The 14,117-nt window shown below is 49.4% G+C and overlaps 1 protein-coding gene across 2 annotated transcripts in view; it reads right to left on the bottom strand.

Moving 5' to 3' along the window:
* Nucleotides 1-1,074: 1,074 nt before the first annotated feature.
* Prmt2 (protein arginine methyltransferase 2) overlaps nucleotides 1,075-14,117 on the bottom strand; it is a 25,210-nt gene continuing 12,167 nt past the window's right edge. For both annotated transcript variants that reach the window (XM_028773922.1, XM_028773921.1), the window contains exons 5-11: nucleotides 13,340-13,501; nucleotides 11,406-11,570; nucleotides 8,817-8,992; nucleotides 3,862-3,991; nucleotides 3,181-3,317; nucleotides 2,247-2,418; nucleotides 1,075-1,638 (exon numbers count right to left, since the gene is read on the bottom strand). In XM_028773922.1, coding sequence (XP_028629755.1) covers nucleotides 1,606-1,638; nucleotides 2,247-2,418; nucleotides 3,181-3,317; nucleotides 3,862-3,991; nucleotides 8,817-8,992; nucleotides 11,406-11,570; nucleotides 13,340-13,501 — 975 coding nt within the window. In that variant the 3' untranslated portion in view covers nucleotides 1,075-1,605. The remainder of the gene's footprint in view (nucleotides 1,639-2,246; nucleotides 2,419-3,180; nucleotides 3,318-3,861; nucleotides 3,992-8,816; nucleotides 8,993-11,405; nucleotides 11,571-13,339; nucleotides 13,502-14,117) is intronic.

Here is a 14,117-nt window from a genome sequence, read left to right as displayed (position 1 = left end):
CACAATGCAACTCTGGCTGGCCTGAAACACAGTAAGTAGACCAGGCTGAGAGCCTTTTACCTCTGCCTCCTGAGAGCAGAAAATAAAGGTATGTACCTCCATGCCTAGCACAAGTCTTCATCTGAACAATGACATGTGTTGGACTTTGGGAAGTTCGGAGGGGCAACAGCATACTTTAAGTGAAAAACTGACTAAACATCCAAATAATAAAAACAAACACAAATTTACATGTAACACTAAGAAATGCTACAAGGCAATAAGAAGTGTGGAATCCTGGAAGGGTCCATGATTCACTGAAGAATGATACCCTGGACTCGAATAGTATATAAATGCAAAGAGTGTTTAATTCTGCAGAATTCCAGCATGCTGGGGGCTACCATCTTCCAAGATGGAGATGCCCCGGTGAGCTCCAAGGCCTGATTGAAAGCACATTAGGGGAATTCTGGAGAGGGGTAGGTGAGCCCTATCTTAACCTGTCGGCTCTATCTCTAGGGATACTCCAGAACCATTGCTGGGACCTGGGGGGGCTGGAAACTGTTGCTGAGGAAGTCTGGAAACTGCTGATGCCCCATTGTCCTTGCCTCAGGCCAGGTGGTGGGGCCTGGACTTGCCTAGCCTAGTCCCCTGAACTGCCAATTTGAAGCCTGTCGTGGATTCAGCCTAGCCTGTCTCAACACCATGTGTCTTAGTTGGGGTTCTATTGCTGTAATGAGAAACCATGACCATGACAACTCTATAAAAATAAGCATTTGACTGGGGATGATGTACGGTTCAGAGGGTTGGTCCCTCGTTGGCATGATTGGCATGCAGGCAGACGTGTTGCTGGAAAGGTAGCTGAGAGTTCTACATCTGGATAGGCAGGTAGCAGGAAGAGAGAGTGACACTAGGCCTCACTAGAGCATTCGAAACCTCAGAGCCCACCCCAGTGATGGATTTCCTCCAACAAGGCCTCACCTCCTCCAACAAGGCCACACCTCCTGACAGTGCCATTCCCTATGGAGGCCATTTTCATCCAGACCACCACACCACACTTATGAGAAACACTGTACATGCACAGAAACAGGAGAGAGAAGATTTGTTCATTAAAAAATATTTATTGGGCATGTGCTATGTCCCACATATAATTTACCCATAAGACATTACACGCGGCTACCCATGCAGAGGCCACTGCACACGCTGCCACCTCCAGTCCTTGCACCGAGACACGGGTGCTTGGCCATCCCTCACACCGGAGCACGGTTCTGCGAGTCACCATCCACAGGTGCAGCAGCTGGCCAAGGGCATCAAGGACACCACTGACACGAGGTTCGGACATCACAGTCACGGGTACACAGGCTGAAATGTGTGTCGGGGATCTATAACTACTCCCAGCTGGGAACACGGTCACCACTGGCAGCCGACGGCCACCACAGGATGAACACCTATATACACAGCCTACAGGAGAAATGACACTGGGGGTGAGCTGTGAGGGGTCCGGTGTCACCTGCTAGGTGGGAAGGGGACAGCATGGGACGGGTGAGTGTGGACGTCACAGTAGGTGGCCAGGTGCATCTTCCTACACCGAGATGCATACCATGACCATGACTCCTGCGCCCTGCCTAACCGTCACCTCCAGATCGGAAAGACTTTCTCTCCAACCTGTAAAAGACACAATTAAAAAAGAGCCGATTCACCATTTCTGTTTGATTGACACGTAGCATTTCCAAATAATTTGACAATGGATGGAACGGCATTCCGAGCGCCCACACTTCAATGACAAACATCTTGACACTGAAGATAAAATTGCCACAAAATAGAACCGTTTCATTTTTCTCCTTCTCTCTCCTACATTAATGCTGCATCCGAAAACAGAGCTCTAATTTCCAGTAGCCCTTTAAGACCTGAGGCCTGACCCCCAACCCAACTCTATGCACCCCACATATGGAATATGTGCTTCACACGTCACACATGTCTCTTCTGGGAAAAGCGCAAGCAGCAGCCCCAGGCAGGCATAGCATTTCTCTGAACGGCTATGTTACATGAGTATTAAACATTTACCTTCTTAAACGGCCCACCTCCCATAATAGGAAATGAGGAATTTATCCAATAACACCTTTGTCCTAGATGAAGATTACAATGATACAAGAAAGGCTAGGCCAACCACGGCAGGGGACACGCATCTGTCACTGTTCTTAATAACCACGCAGAGTGGTCTCCCTGAGACCCAGCCCCCTACAGGACCTAATTTTTACAAAGAAGTATCTTACTCTTTGAGATGTGGGATCGAGTGCGGACGTGACAACCCAGCTCAGAGAGACGGACATGTGCCTTCTCCATACCGGATTTCTTTGTAACACGACAGAACCTGTGACCACATCTCCTGTGTGGACTGGGACTGGGTCGTCCATCATAAACAAGGTCTGCTTCCAGTGTGTGGTGCTGCAAGACAGGAGCGGCCACTTACAATCCTCGTCTGGCAGCCCCAATGAGGTCCTCTGTACTGACGACCTGTCCTGCCCGTCCTGCCCGGGAACCTAGCTTAGTCTCATGGTAACCAGTGACGCCCCCCATAGCCAACCCTATGGCCTGAAGTCTACAGGATCAGAACTACGCCACAGACCCTGACACCCTGCTCCAGATGCAGCAGAAGGGACGTTACAGAGATGGCTTGGGTTCCAGAAGTCAAGGAAGGTTCACCTTTGTGGCCTACACAGGGCTGGGTGACTACAATGGGTTCTGTGTCCCCAGGCCCAGAGGATAGAAAAGGGTACAGTGACTGAGTGAACTTTGGTTCCAGTCACTCTTCAAATGTCCCTGTCCATCCTTTCCTCTCTGATCTGGACCACAGGGGTGGGGGCGTGGCATATACAGCGGACTCAACCTACCACCTTCATGGAAAAGCAAGAGGCTGGATGGCATCATGCCACCCCAGTGATTTATCCAACCTCGTGGGCTGAGGGGCCGGGAGATGTCAGGGGAGTGAAGCTCCAAGCCTAAGATGCCCTTCTACACTAGGAAAAATTCTCAGGAAGTCTAATCTCTTGGTGAAGGGTAATCAAAGCATCCCTTACACCCCATGCGGCTGGTTGAGGGTACCCGGAGCACAGTAAGCCAGCCTGCTTCCATCCACTCCTTATCCCCCTGCCTAGCCCCATCACCTCCCTCAGCCTGCCCCCCTGCATCCCCCGTAGGCTCACTTACGGGTGCAGCGGGCCTGTGCTGAGCACCTGCTGAGGCTGGCCCTCCTCCAGGCTCTGGAAGTGCACGCTGAACCAAGCTGTGAAGCCATGCAGGGTCCCAGCCTTTTGGATGTCAAATCGCAGCTCACCACGCATGGTCTGGCCCCAAACACAGGATAACATGTTGGTGCCGCAGACCAGTGCCAATCCCAATACCCCAACCCTAACCTCAACTGAGCACGCCATCCTGGATCACTCGGATAGACTCTCACAAGGCTCGGGCTCCATCACACCCATCCCAAACTCCTTTGCCCACCCAACAGTCACGGGACCTAACTAACCACCAGAAAGGTGTCGAGAATTTTTGTCATCGATAGGGATGACAAAACAGTTGAAAGAATTTGTTACACAGAATTACGATACCACAATAGATGGAATGTAATTTGTACGGTTTTTAGAATGCCAAGAATATCAAATAAATGTAAAAGAATAACAAGACAGTGAAGAGATTAAATAGAAAGAATGGAAAAACATGAAAGATAAAGCCAAAATAAAATGTAAGGAAAACACAGTTCATTTAATGGTGTTATACAGTCATCGCTAAGATACCCCTACACACACACACGACACTTACTACATGTCTGTTCTTGATACCCAGTGTCTCGTGAAGCAATTTAATGTCAGAAGCACCCCCGTCTCTCACCTCTAGGTCAGAGACCTGCACAGTTCTCATGTCCAACTGCAAGATTGTGCATGGCTCAGAGAGGCAGTCTTCTGGCTTCAAGATATGATTAGACTTTGGCCTTGAAAAGAATTCCTTGATCGCTAAAGACCTAGGGGGAGAGTTAAGGAAAAGGCTTGAGGCACTGGCAAGGGTTTAGCCGGAAGTACACTGGCGGTGATGAATGAGCACTGACAGCCCAGCCTGGAGGACCGTCCCCCCCTGGCAGAGCTCGTCTGCTCTGCAGCCTTGCAGAGCCTCACTAGTTGGCCCTCAGAGCCTGCTGCTCAGTGGGCCCTTCCTTAGCCTGTCAAATATAGGGACCTGAGCTCTCAGAAGCCAACCATGACAAGTCAGAGGAGAATTGCAATGATGTATCAAGTCTTCAAAGCCAAGGATTTCAGTTTGAGAGCTGTTAACAATGGTTGCTGCCAAGGGCTAAGGGTCCCCACATGTGGACTATAAAATAGGGATACCGCTTTCTGATGCTTCTGTCTGCTTCGCTGCTGTGAAACACTTGGGGACAGGAAAGCTGCCGGAGGCCAGCACTATGAAGGGCTTTCCCTCGCCTATCTACCCGTGACTCCTGTCTGGGTATAACCAAAGAGCTCTCAACATGTCACCATGTCTTCTAGATGAACAAGAGAACCACAATATACAGGACACTTCCCTCTCTGTTCCCTTTGGGATGTTGAATGAGGGAGCAATGATTCTGTATATTAATTAAGGAAGATAGGATGCTTTTATATTGCATTCTCTATTATTTTGACTTTTTAATTAAAATATAAAATACAACGTCTGTAGCCCCATGCTTAACCACCAGTACCCCATCCTCCAAAAATATTTGAAGAATCCGAGGCTGAGCTAGCCCTCCCTGAAGATATCGGTAGTTTCTTGTACTTGGTAAAGGGGCTTTCCTAGAGCACCACCTTGCTCTCATGGGAAAGGAACAGCTCGCCACACTCTTCTAATAGAGGCAGCTATAAGAGACCAAAGGCCTCATTCCAAGGTTCAAGAGCACTGGTGTCCACCGGACCAAGAAATGAAGTCAACTATCTTCAGATACAGTGTGAACAACATGGGTCTATCTGATGATGCTCATTATGAATTCAGAGCACACGCTGGGAATTAACGTGTGTTTCGGCATCCCACACACCACTGAAGACTTCATCATTACAAATGAACCTCCTCCGACTGTTACACCTAGAAACCTAAGGCTGTGGGACGTGTCAATCCCGTCTTTAAGGGAGCCTGTGGTTACGAGGTGCTGCACTGCTTTTCTGTTGCTGTGATAAAACACCGTGACAAAGCATGACGTATGGAAAAAGGAGTCTGCTTGAGATTCTGGCTCCATAGGAGCTAAGAGACTGCTGTGGTTGAGGAGGCATGTGGCAGACACGGCAGGCAGAGCAGGAAGCTGGGAGCCCATGTTTACAAACATAAGCACGAAACGGAAAGAGTGTCTTAGTTAGGGTTTTACTGCTGTGAGCAGACACCATGACCAAGACAACTCTTATAAGGACAACATTTAATTGGGGCTGGCTTACAGGTTCAGAGGTACAGTCTATTATCATCAAGATGGGAGCATGGCAGCATCCAGGCAGGCATGGTGCAGGAGGAGCTGAGAGTTCTACATCCTCATCTGAAGGCTGCTAGCAGAATACTGGCTTCCAGGCAGCTAGGATGAGGGTTTTATAGCCCATGCCCACAGTGACACACCTACTCCAACAAGGCCACACCCACTCCAGCAAGGCCACGCCCACTCCAATAGAGCCACACCTTCTAATAGTGCCACTCCCTAGGCCACACATATACAAACCACCACAGAGTTACTTGGAAGTGGAGCAAGGCTAGCATCTTTCAAGGCTCGCCCCCAGTGACACACTTCCTCTGACAGGGCCACAGCCAAGCCTCCTCAACTCCAGTGCTACCAGCTGGACACCACCTGTTCAAATACCAGAGCCTATGTGGGACATTTCTCATTCAAATGACCACATTCCACTCCCTGGCCCCCAAAGGCTCATGGCCACATCATAATACATACACATTTGGTCCAACTTCCAAAGTCCTGCTAGTCTTTCAGAGTAGCAACACTACTCTGGCCCAAAGTCCTTTCTGGGCCTCAATGTGACCTCTCAATTGCAAACCTCTATAAAATCAAAAAATCAAATACATACTTCTAAAATAATGGCAAAGAATATGTAGTACCATTCCAAATAAGAGGAATGGAGACAGAAGAAATATAGGACCAAAGCAAAACCAGAGCCCAGCAGGGTGACTGCTAAGCCCTCCAACTCCGTGTCCAATGGCTGAGACTTTAATCGCACAGGGATTAGATGGCCCCACCCACTAGTTTTGCTGCCTGTAACATGTATCTCTCTCAGGCTGGTTCCACTCCCTAAAGGTGGCTCTCCTTGGTAGATAACTCGCTATTCTGGCATCTCCAACATCTTGGGGTCTCCACCACAACCCAGGCTTTCTATTCAGTTTCACACAATGGCCTCTCAAGGCCTTCCCTTAGGGACTCCCCTGTCACACACAGCCTAAGCCTCAGGGGCTTTCTGACATTATGGAGGAAGGATCCCCGAACTCTTCACTCTTGCGTCCTTCATGCCTGTAAAGCCAGTATCTCGTGGATGATGTCTTAGCTACTGTTCTACTTTCATGAAGAAACACAATGACCAAGGCACCCTACAAAGGAATCATTCAATAGGGGGCTTGCTTCCAGTTCCAGAGGGTCAGTCCATGATCATCATGGCAGGGAGCACAGCAGCAGGCAAGCAGGGATCGCAATGGGGCGGTAGCCAAGAGCTTACATCCTGGTTGGCAGGCAGCAGGCAAGGAGAGAGACGGCCTGATGTGGACTTCTGAAACTTCAAAGCTCACCCTCCTCCAACGAGGCCACACCTCCTAATCCTTTCCAAACAGTTCCATTTGGTTCCACTGGGGACCAAACACTCAAATATATAAGCCCATTCTCATTTAAGCCAGCAGAGATGACAATGGCAGGTTTAGCTGCCAGCTTGGGACCGATCCTGGCTTCCTTGAGCCACATTAGCAGCAGTTTTGATTTGTTTTTTTTTTTTTTAAATTCGGTTGTTTTTATTCATATGGGCAGAAGACCCCGAAGGCTCTCCTTCACAGGCTGAAAGTTTGGCGGGGTGAGTGTTCTTCCCCTTGTCCCAGGGCTGTGGCTTGGTGTTGCATGGAATTAAGACACCATGACTAAAGATGACTTAGGGAGAAGCATTCATTGGGCTTACAGCTCTCGAGGAATAAGAATCCATCATGGCTGGGAGAGGCGGAAACAGGTGGCAAGAAAAGCAGCAGGACCAAGATGCTGAGAGCTTACATCTTCAAATGTAAGCGCATGAAGAGAAAGTGAACCGGAAGTGGGGTGGGGCCATCAGCACTCAAAGCCCACACCCACTGACAGACTTCCTCCAGCAATGCTTTATGTACCCCCTAAACCTCCCCAAGCAGCACTACCAGTTAGACACCAAGTGTTCAAACACCGGAGCCTACGGAGGACAATTTCTCATTCAAACCACCCAAAAAGTTGGAAGGTTTGTCTCAGGGCCCATTCTAGAGCAGATTCATTTTAGGAGGCTCAGTCTCTGACTCCGGGCCTGTTCTAGAACAGAGTCTCATTCTCAGTGGGGGACTCTTTCCTCATTTCAGGGTCCACTCTCCAGCAAAGCCTCACCTCAGGAGGTCTCAATTCCTGTGTTTCAGGACAGCCTTGCTCTCAGAAGGGCTCTTCCCACTCCCACCAGCCATGTCAAGGTCTGTTCTAGAGAAGAACCTCCTCCCTGGGGCGTGAGGTTCTCTCTACACTCCTTTTGCCATATTTCCCCTCAATAGTAAGGAGTTGCTTGCTGTATTAGGTTCTGTTACAGTGAAAACCAGTGTAAGAGTCGAAATGGCCAGGTCCAGAATGCTGAGGAAGGTATAAAAGCTTACATCTGAGTTTGAGTCAGCCACGCTGACTAGGGAAGAGGAAAAACGACGGGAAAGACTAAGCCATTCCCAGCAGCCCCAGCAACAGAACGCTACGGCTGCCCTTTCCTCTAGGGAACTTCTCAACTTTACGGGTTATACACCTTTCATGTGTTCTTTTTTGGGGAGTGGGGGTCCAGAGTCTCACGTCATAGCCTTGGCTAGCCCAGAACTTGCTAATGTAGAGCAGGCTGACCTCGAACTCACAGACATCTACCTGCCTCTGCTTCCTGAGTGCTGAAGGCATGCACCACCACAACCAGCCTCTTTTGACATATTCTTGCATCCAACGCATCTAATTTATAACAGATTAAAGTGTGGGTAAAGATAGCTCCTAAGAAATCCTCCGTCTATTCTTTCTAGGAAAGGAACCAGCTTAGTTCACTCCGAGGGTGGACAATCTCGATACTAGAGGAGCCCTTTACTCCTGCCACTTGGCTCAGACAGCACTCCACCCAGGAGGGGGTACTTACTCCCCACTTTACTTGTACGTAGGCTAAAATAGACCTTGACTACTTGCTTGCTCTACCTGTGTCCTGAGGAGTCTCCTCCAGGAAGCCAAGTATAGGGATTGGGGCCACAGACGAGGCTGGAGGGAAGGCAAGAGGAGACATATCTCCCCACCTATAACAGGTTCCCCCATATATAACCAATAAGGAGCCGAGAGGAGTGGGCAGGGGAAGGCAGAGGAGACAGAAACAAGAAAATCTCAGCAATGTTTCTGCGTTCATTCTGGGTCACTGGAGGAGATGTAAGGTGTGTCGTTCATAAAGGAGGGAAAATTGTGTCTTCCACAGAATAAAGATTGACAGGGCCACCTCTGCTTCTCAGACACATAGAGACCCCCATCAACTGCCTGCACAGCGGTAACCCCTGCAATCGGTCGCAGTGGTCAACCCTGCAAGCGATCCACCCCATGAGCGCCCACGCACACCTACTTGAGTGCACTGAGGTTGAACTCGTACGCATTATCCCAGAAGAGCACCTTGCTGTGGTAGTCTTTCTCAGCGCTACAGGGTACCAGATGCAGTGCAGCCGTGGTTGGCCAGATGACGCCATCCTCCTTTAACCACGCGTCCCGGGCATACAGGATGGACTCGATCATGAACTCAAACTGCATGGGATGAAGAGATGCAGGTGTGTCACTGAGGTCTCGCATACCACAGACAGAATGCCACAGCCCATCCTGTAGTCTTACCCAGAAACTATCCCAGCTGGGCCGGGAAAGCATCGTGAGAACTTGGGGTTTGTTCTATGCTCTTCTGAAAGTGTTACATATGTTTCATAGTCTGAGAAGGGCTCATGTCATTTCCCATTTAACTGATATCCAGGGGGAGATTACAACTGACAGATATTCTCGCACTTGCCCCAGACTGACACTCGGAGTCACGCCACTAGATTTTAAAGCACTCCTCCCCACCCCCCAGGTGCAGCGTGGCTCTACCTAACAAACAAGATTAGCTCGCCTGTAGTGTCCCTGGCATTGTCATATTTCAAGTATATTAACTGTGGGTCCCTTAGAAGAACAGGCATTTCATCTTCTCCCCTCAAGCCTTCAGGAAGTCCATCAGTAAAGTCTGTCACCTTTAGGACTCAGTAAGACCAACACAAACAGGCCAGGCTTCCTTTTGTACCTAAACTTAGTTCAAGCTCAGGAACGAGAGAGTCAGAGCAGGGGCTGAAGGCTAACACCAGAGGTCACTCTGCCTTCTGCCCTCACGGATGGGAAGCCACAGAAGGCTTCACCTTCTTAGTAACCTACTCAAGTTTTACAACAAACTAAAGACCGTTAAGAATTTATAGAAACTGGAAAAGGAAATGCAATTCAAATCGCAAGAAAACCCAGCCCCTGAAGGAACAAGATTATTTTCAAGTACTGTTCCACACACATTCACAAATATGTGCACACATACGAAATAGAGATCTGACCTTTACATTTTAGTTTCTGTTGTCAGATAGAACTGCCCTGACGGAGTATACAAGCTACATACACTTGGGTACCCATGTGATGTGACCCTAACAGCCGGGTCAGCACAGGCCATAGCTCTGTTGACACACCTCCTGACATGGCATTCAGGAAAGTCTCCATCGTCTGAATGGAGTTCCGCAGTGAGGAGTAGCCTTTTGAGATTGGCCTCCTTCCTTCAGTGTACGTGTTTGGGGCTGTCCACAGGAGCACACACTGTGGCTGCCTCAGTTTGTATGGATTTGACAGCATATCCATTAAACGGCTGAAGGGTGTATGGGCTGTTTGTAGTTTGGGTTAAGTATGACCAGAACTTGTACAGTTGTGCATACGGGTGTATGTGTGTGTGTATGTGTGTGTGTGTGTGTGTGTGTGTGCACATGCGTGCACTAGGCCCTTTTAGGTTATCTATTGCATCTTGGTGAACCATGGAAAATGGTGACTTTCAGAGGAACAGGGTCCGTGTCAACTAAGCTGCTGAATCTCTGTGTCCAGAGGGGACTCAAACAAGAATGCTCAATAAGGACCGGCTCATAGCTTCTTCAGTTCCATCTGGAGTAACCTTCCCTGGCATCTGCCCACACCTACACCTGTGGCTACACTGGGAAGGACAACTGGGGGCTCCCTGGATTGTCTGGGATGAAAGTCAGGCCACTGCCATACATACTTCAGGGAAGCAAAGGCAAATGCATATCGTACATCATCTGTCTTTTCAAAATCATTTCAGGCTGAGATATTGCACAAAATGTCTTGGGTTTCACAATACTAGGCCCAGCAGGAGAGGGCTAGACACATAACCGCTGCTGACCCCGCCTCCTCCCTGAGCCGCCTGGAAAGATGCAATGATACTATATAGCACATACATGATACAAGCAATGAGGGTCATGGCGGAGAAGTGAACGTGTTAACCAGGTCTGTCTGATTCCTTCTGTGAGTCCTGGGAACATGACAGGCTCAGTGAGAGTCTCACAGCGCCAGGGCTAGCCTAGAGCAGGGGGAGCCACGAAAACGGAAACACTGCTGACTGAGGAACCGGCCCTGGAGGTCTTCAGATTTCCCAGGAAAGAGCAGATGATCTGGAGAGCTCAGGAGAATGCTACACTCCTTCATTTATGGAGCGTTTTGTTGTTGTTGTTGCTGCTGCTGCAGTTAAAGATTCCCTACACTGCGCAGGTATCATCCAATAAATTAAAAAACAACCCTTGGGCTGGAGAGATGGCTCAGCAGTTAAGAGCACCGACTGCTCTTCAGGAGGTCATGAGTTCAAATCCCAACAACCACAAGGTGGCTCACAACCATCTGTAATGAGATCTGATGCCCTCATATGGGTGTCTGAAGACAACTACAGTGGACTTTGGGCTGGACTGAGTGGGGCTGGAGCAAGGGGGAGAAGGGAAGGGGGAAAAAGGCAAACAAAACGAAAAACAACACCACCCTTCAGAAAAAAAAAGTCACAATTAATCATAATTTTTAAAGACTCCTCAGATGGGCCCAGGGTGCTAGGTTCATAAGAAATGAGAACTCGCCACCACCCACAGACCACCACAGGCTATGGCATTACCAACAGGCAGGTCCCCATCCACTCCGACACCAGCACGTCCACCTTCTGGGGCAGCACCACGTCCTCCACCTTCTGCTGGAACACAGTGATTGTGTCGGCAAAGCCATTCTGCAGGACCAGCTGGCCAGTGTGCTGGGCCATGTCACTGGCTTCCACAGCATACACCTGGAGCAGAAAAGGGTGCCTGTTAGCACATGACCTGACCCCCCCACATCCAGTCATGTGACCTCTGTTCTCCCAAATCACAACCAGTCCTCCAACAGTGCTTTCAGAGGACTCTGCAATTCGAATGGAGGCCTGTGGCAGGCCAAAGCATCCACGCTCCTATAGTCTGGATGGGGTACTGGAGAAAGTACCACTGATTACTCTGCCTTCTACCCGAGCCTCCTCAACAAATACATCACAACTGCAGGCAGCCTGGACCTCAGCTCTGCCAGGTGGACTCCTTTATATGACATATACAGCCTGAAGCCATAAAACAAGTGCCCAGGACAATAAAGAACAGTGTACTGCCTGGTTTTGTGTGTGTCAACTTGACACAAGCTAGAGTCATCAGAGAAACAGAAGCCTCAGTTAAGGGGATGCCTCCATGAGATCCAGCTGTAAGCCATTTTCTCATTGATCAGTGGGGAAGGGCCCAACCCATTGTGCGTGGGGCCATCCCCAGGGCTGGTAGTCCTGGGTTCTACAAGAAGGCAGACCAAGAAAAGTCATGGGAGGCAAGCCAGTAAGTAACACCCTCCATGGCCTCTGCATCAGCTCCTGCCTCCAGGTTCCTGCCCTGTGTGAGTTCCTGTCCTGGCTTCCTTCATGATGAACAGCAATGTGGAAGTGTAAGCTGAATTAACCCTTTCCTCCCCAGCTTGCTTTTTGGTCATGGTGCTTTGTCACAGCAATAACAATCCTAAGACAAACAGTGAGTATGTCTACGTCCTGGGGACAGCCATACCAGATGCTCAAGGGAGAACTGAAAGAGCGTCTGGATGTTGCTCCTCACTGGCAGTATCTGGGTACAGTCAGCACTGCCTTGTACTGGTTTCTTGGCTACTCTGTCAGGTTGTCATGAGGCCACAGTACCGCTCAGCACAGATATGCCACAAAAGGGAGGAGAAAAAGGCCAAGGGCCTGGACTGGGGCAGCTCAACTACATGTGGCCCAGGGCAGTCATATGCACCCACCATTTTCTATAGTGAGCTAAAGTAACATGTAGGGGTGATATTTAGAAAATGGCACCAGGTCTGGCCTATTCCCGGGCAGCCACCATGTTCCCACTGCTCCTCGGCTCTGACCGGGGCTCAGGCTAGCTAGATGTGCAGGCCCTGGCACCCACGAGACATCAGCATGGGAGATGGCTCTGCCAATCCCCCACACTACATCCACAAAGCTCTGCTGAACCCCAGATAATATCTGCTTTCCTCCCAGTACCCGTTAGAAATGAGACTCTTAAAGCTTAATGATTATCTAAAGGATTTATATATTTAGAACTGCTCAATCAACAAGATGCCCACACAATTAGAGTTGTTACCCAATGTCTAACCTTTTGATAGAAGTTGCTACCCAGGACAGCTTTAGACCCATCTGTGGTTCTCCATGGCTAATAGCCTCCTTCTTCTCCTCTCCTCCCTCTCTTTCTCTCCTCCCCTTCTCCTTTTTCCCCTCCCCTCCCTCTCTTCTTCTCCCAGCTCCACCTCCTCTTCTACTGCCTAATCACCGAGCTCCACTGCGAATACAATGTAGCAGAATAAGTATCTCTGTCACTGATGTTGTGATTTACATTGTTCACAGCCCGTATGGTATGTCATAGTCTCAGCCATAGATGGACCAGAGATGTACTTCCCTCCTGTGAGCAGAAAGCAAACCACATGGTGGCCGCCTGTCCAGCCAGCTGCCATGCTGGCCCACAGCTGGGCATAGATGGGGGCAGACACACTTACTGCCTTGGGTCGTGCATGATGTGCACAGAAGAGACTGATGATGCCGGTGCCACAGCCCACATCCAGGATGACCTTGTCCTTCAGGGACTCCTTGTTCTGCAGGATGACACTGTGGTACTTGGTTGTCCGAGGCTGGTCAGCCAACATTTCCAGGTGAAGTTTCTAAAACCAGCACATAAAGAATCACTGCAAGGGCCTCTACCTGAACCACAGACAACAGGGAACACGGCACCCATCCTAAGATTATTAGCACCCAATGGGCTTATAAAATCAAAAGATCAAATATGCCCAGAGTATTTTCTCACACAGCGGACAGTGTGAGAAAGGGAGGTTTCTGGAACTATCCTGGATCAGTCCAGGATTACCTCTCTACCTTCAATATACTCTTCCCCAAGTCAGTCAGATGAGCAGTAAATTGATGTGGACCATACAGAAGAGAAGAGTGAATATCCCCACGCACACTTCCCAAGGCTCGAAAGACTCCGCGTCCTCACCAGGTATCCATCAAGAGAAAACTCTGGACATCCTACAGCAGGTGACAGTGAGAGTCTTCCCAAAAAGCTTAGCGCTCAATTCCTTATAAGACTATAATGGGGGGTGCGGCTGGGGGGCGGAACCAATGCTCTGGCCAACCCTAGTACACTTGGAGGTGAGAAAACATCTGATCTCAGAGAAGCAGAGAAAGGCCCCTTCAGGGGCTAGCAGAACCATGGCTGCAGGCAGGGTTTCAACCACCATAGTGCACTCAAACTATAAAAGCAACCTTGAGGTACCACTG

This window comes from Grammomys surdaster, unplaced genomic scaffold, assembly GCF_004785775.1.
Source record: "Grammomys surdaster isolate TR1022 unplaced genomic scaffold, NIH_TR_1.0 237, whole genome shotgun sequence".
NCBI classification, from domain to species: domain Eukaryota; kingdom Metazoa; phylum Chordata; class Mammalia; order Rodentia; family Muridae; genus Grammomys; species Grammomys surdaster.
Note: the sequence above shows the minus strand (reverse complement) of the source record. Positions and strands in the feature narration are given on the sequence as shown.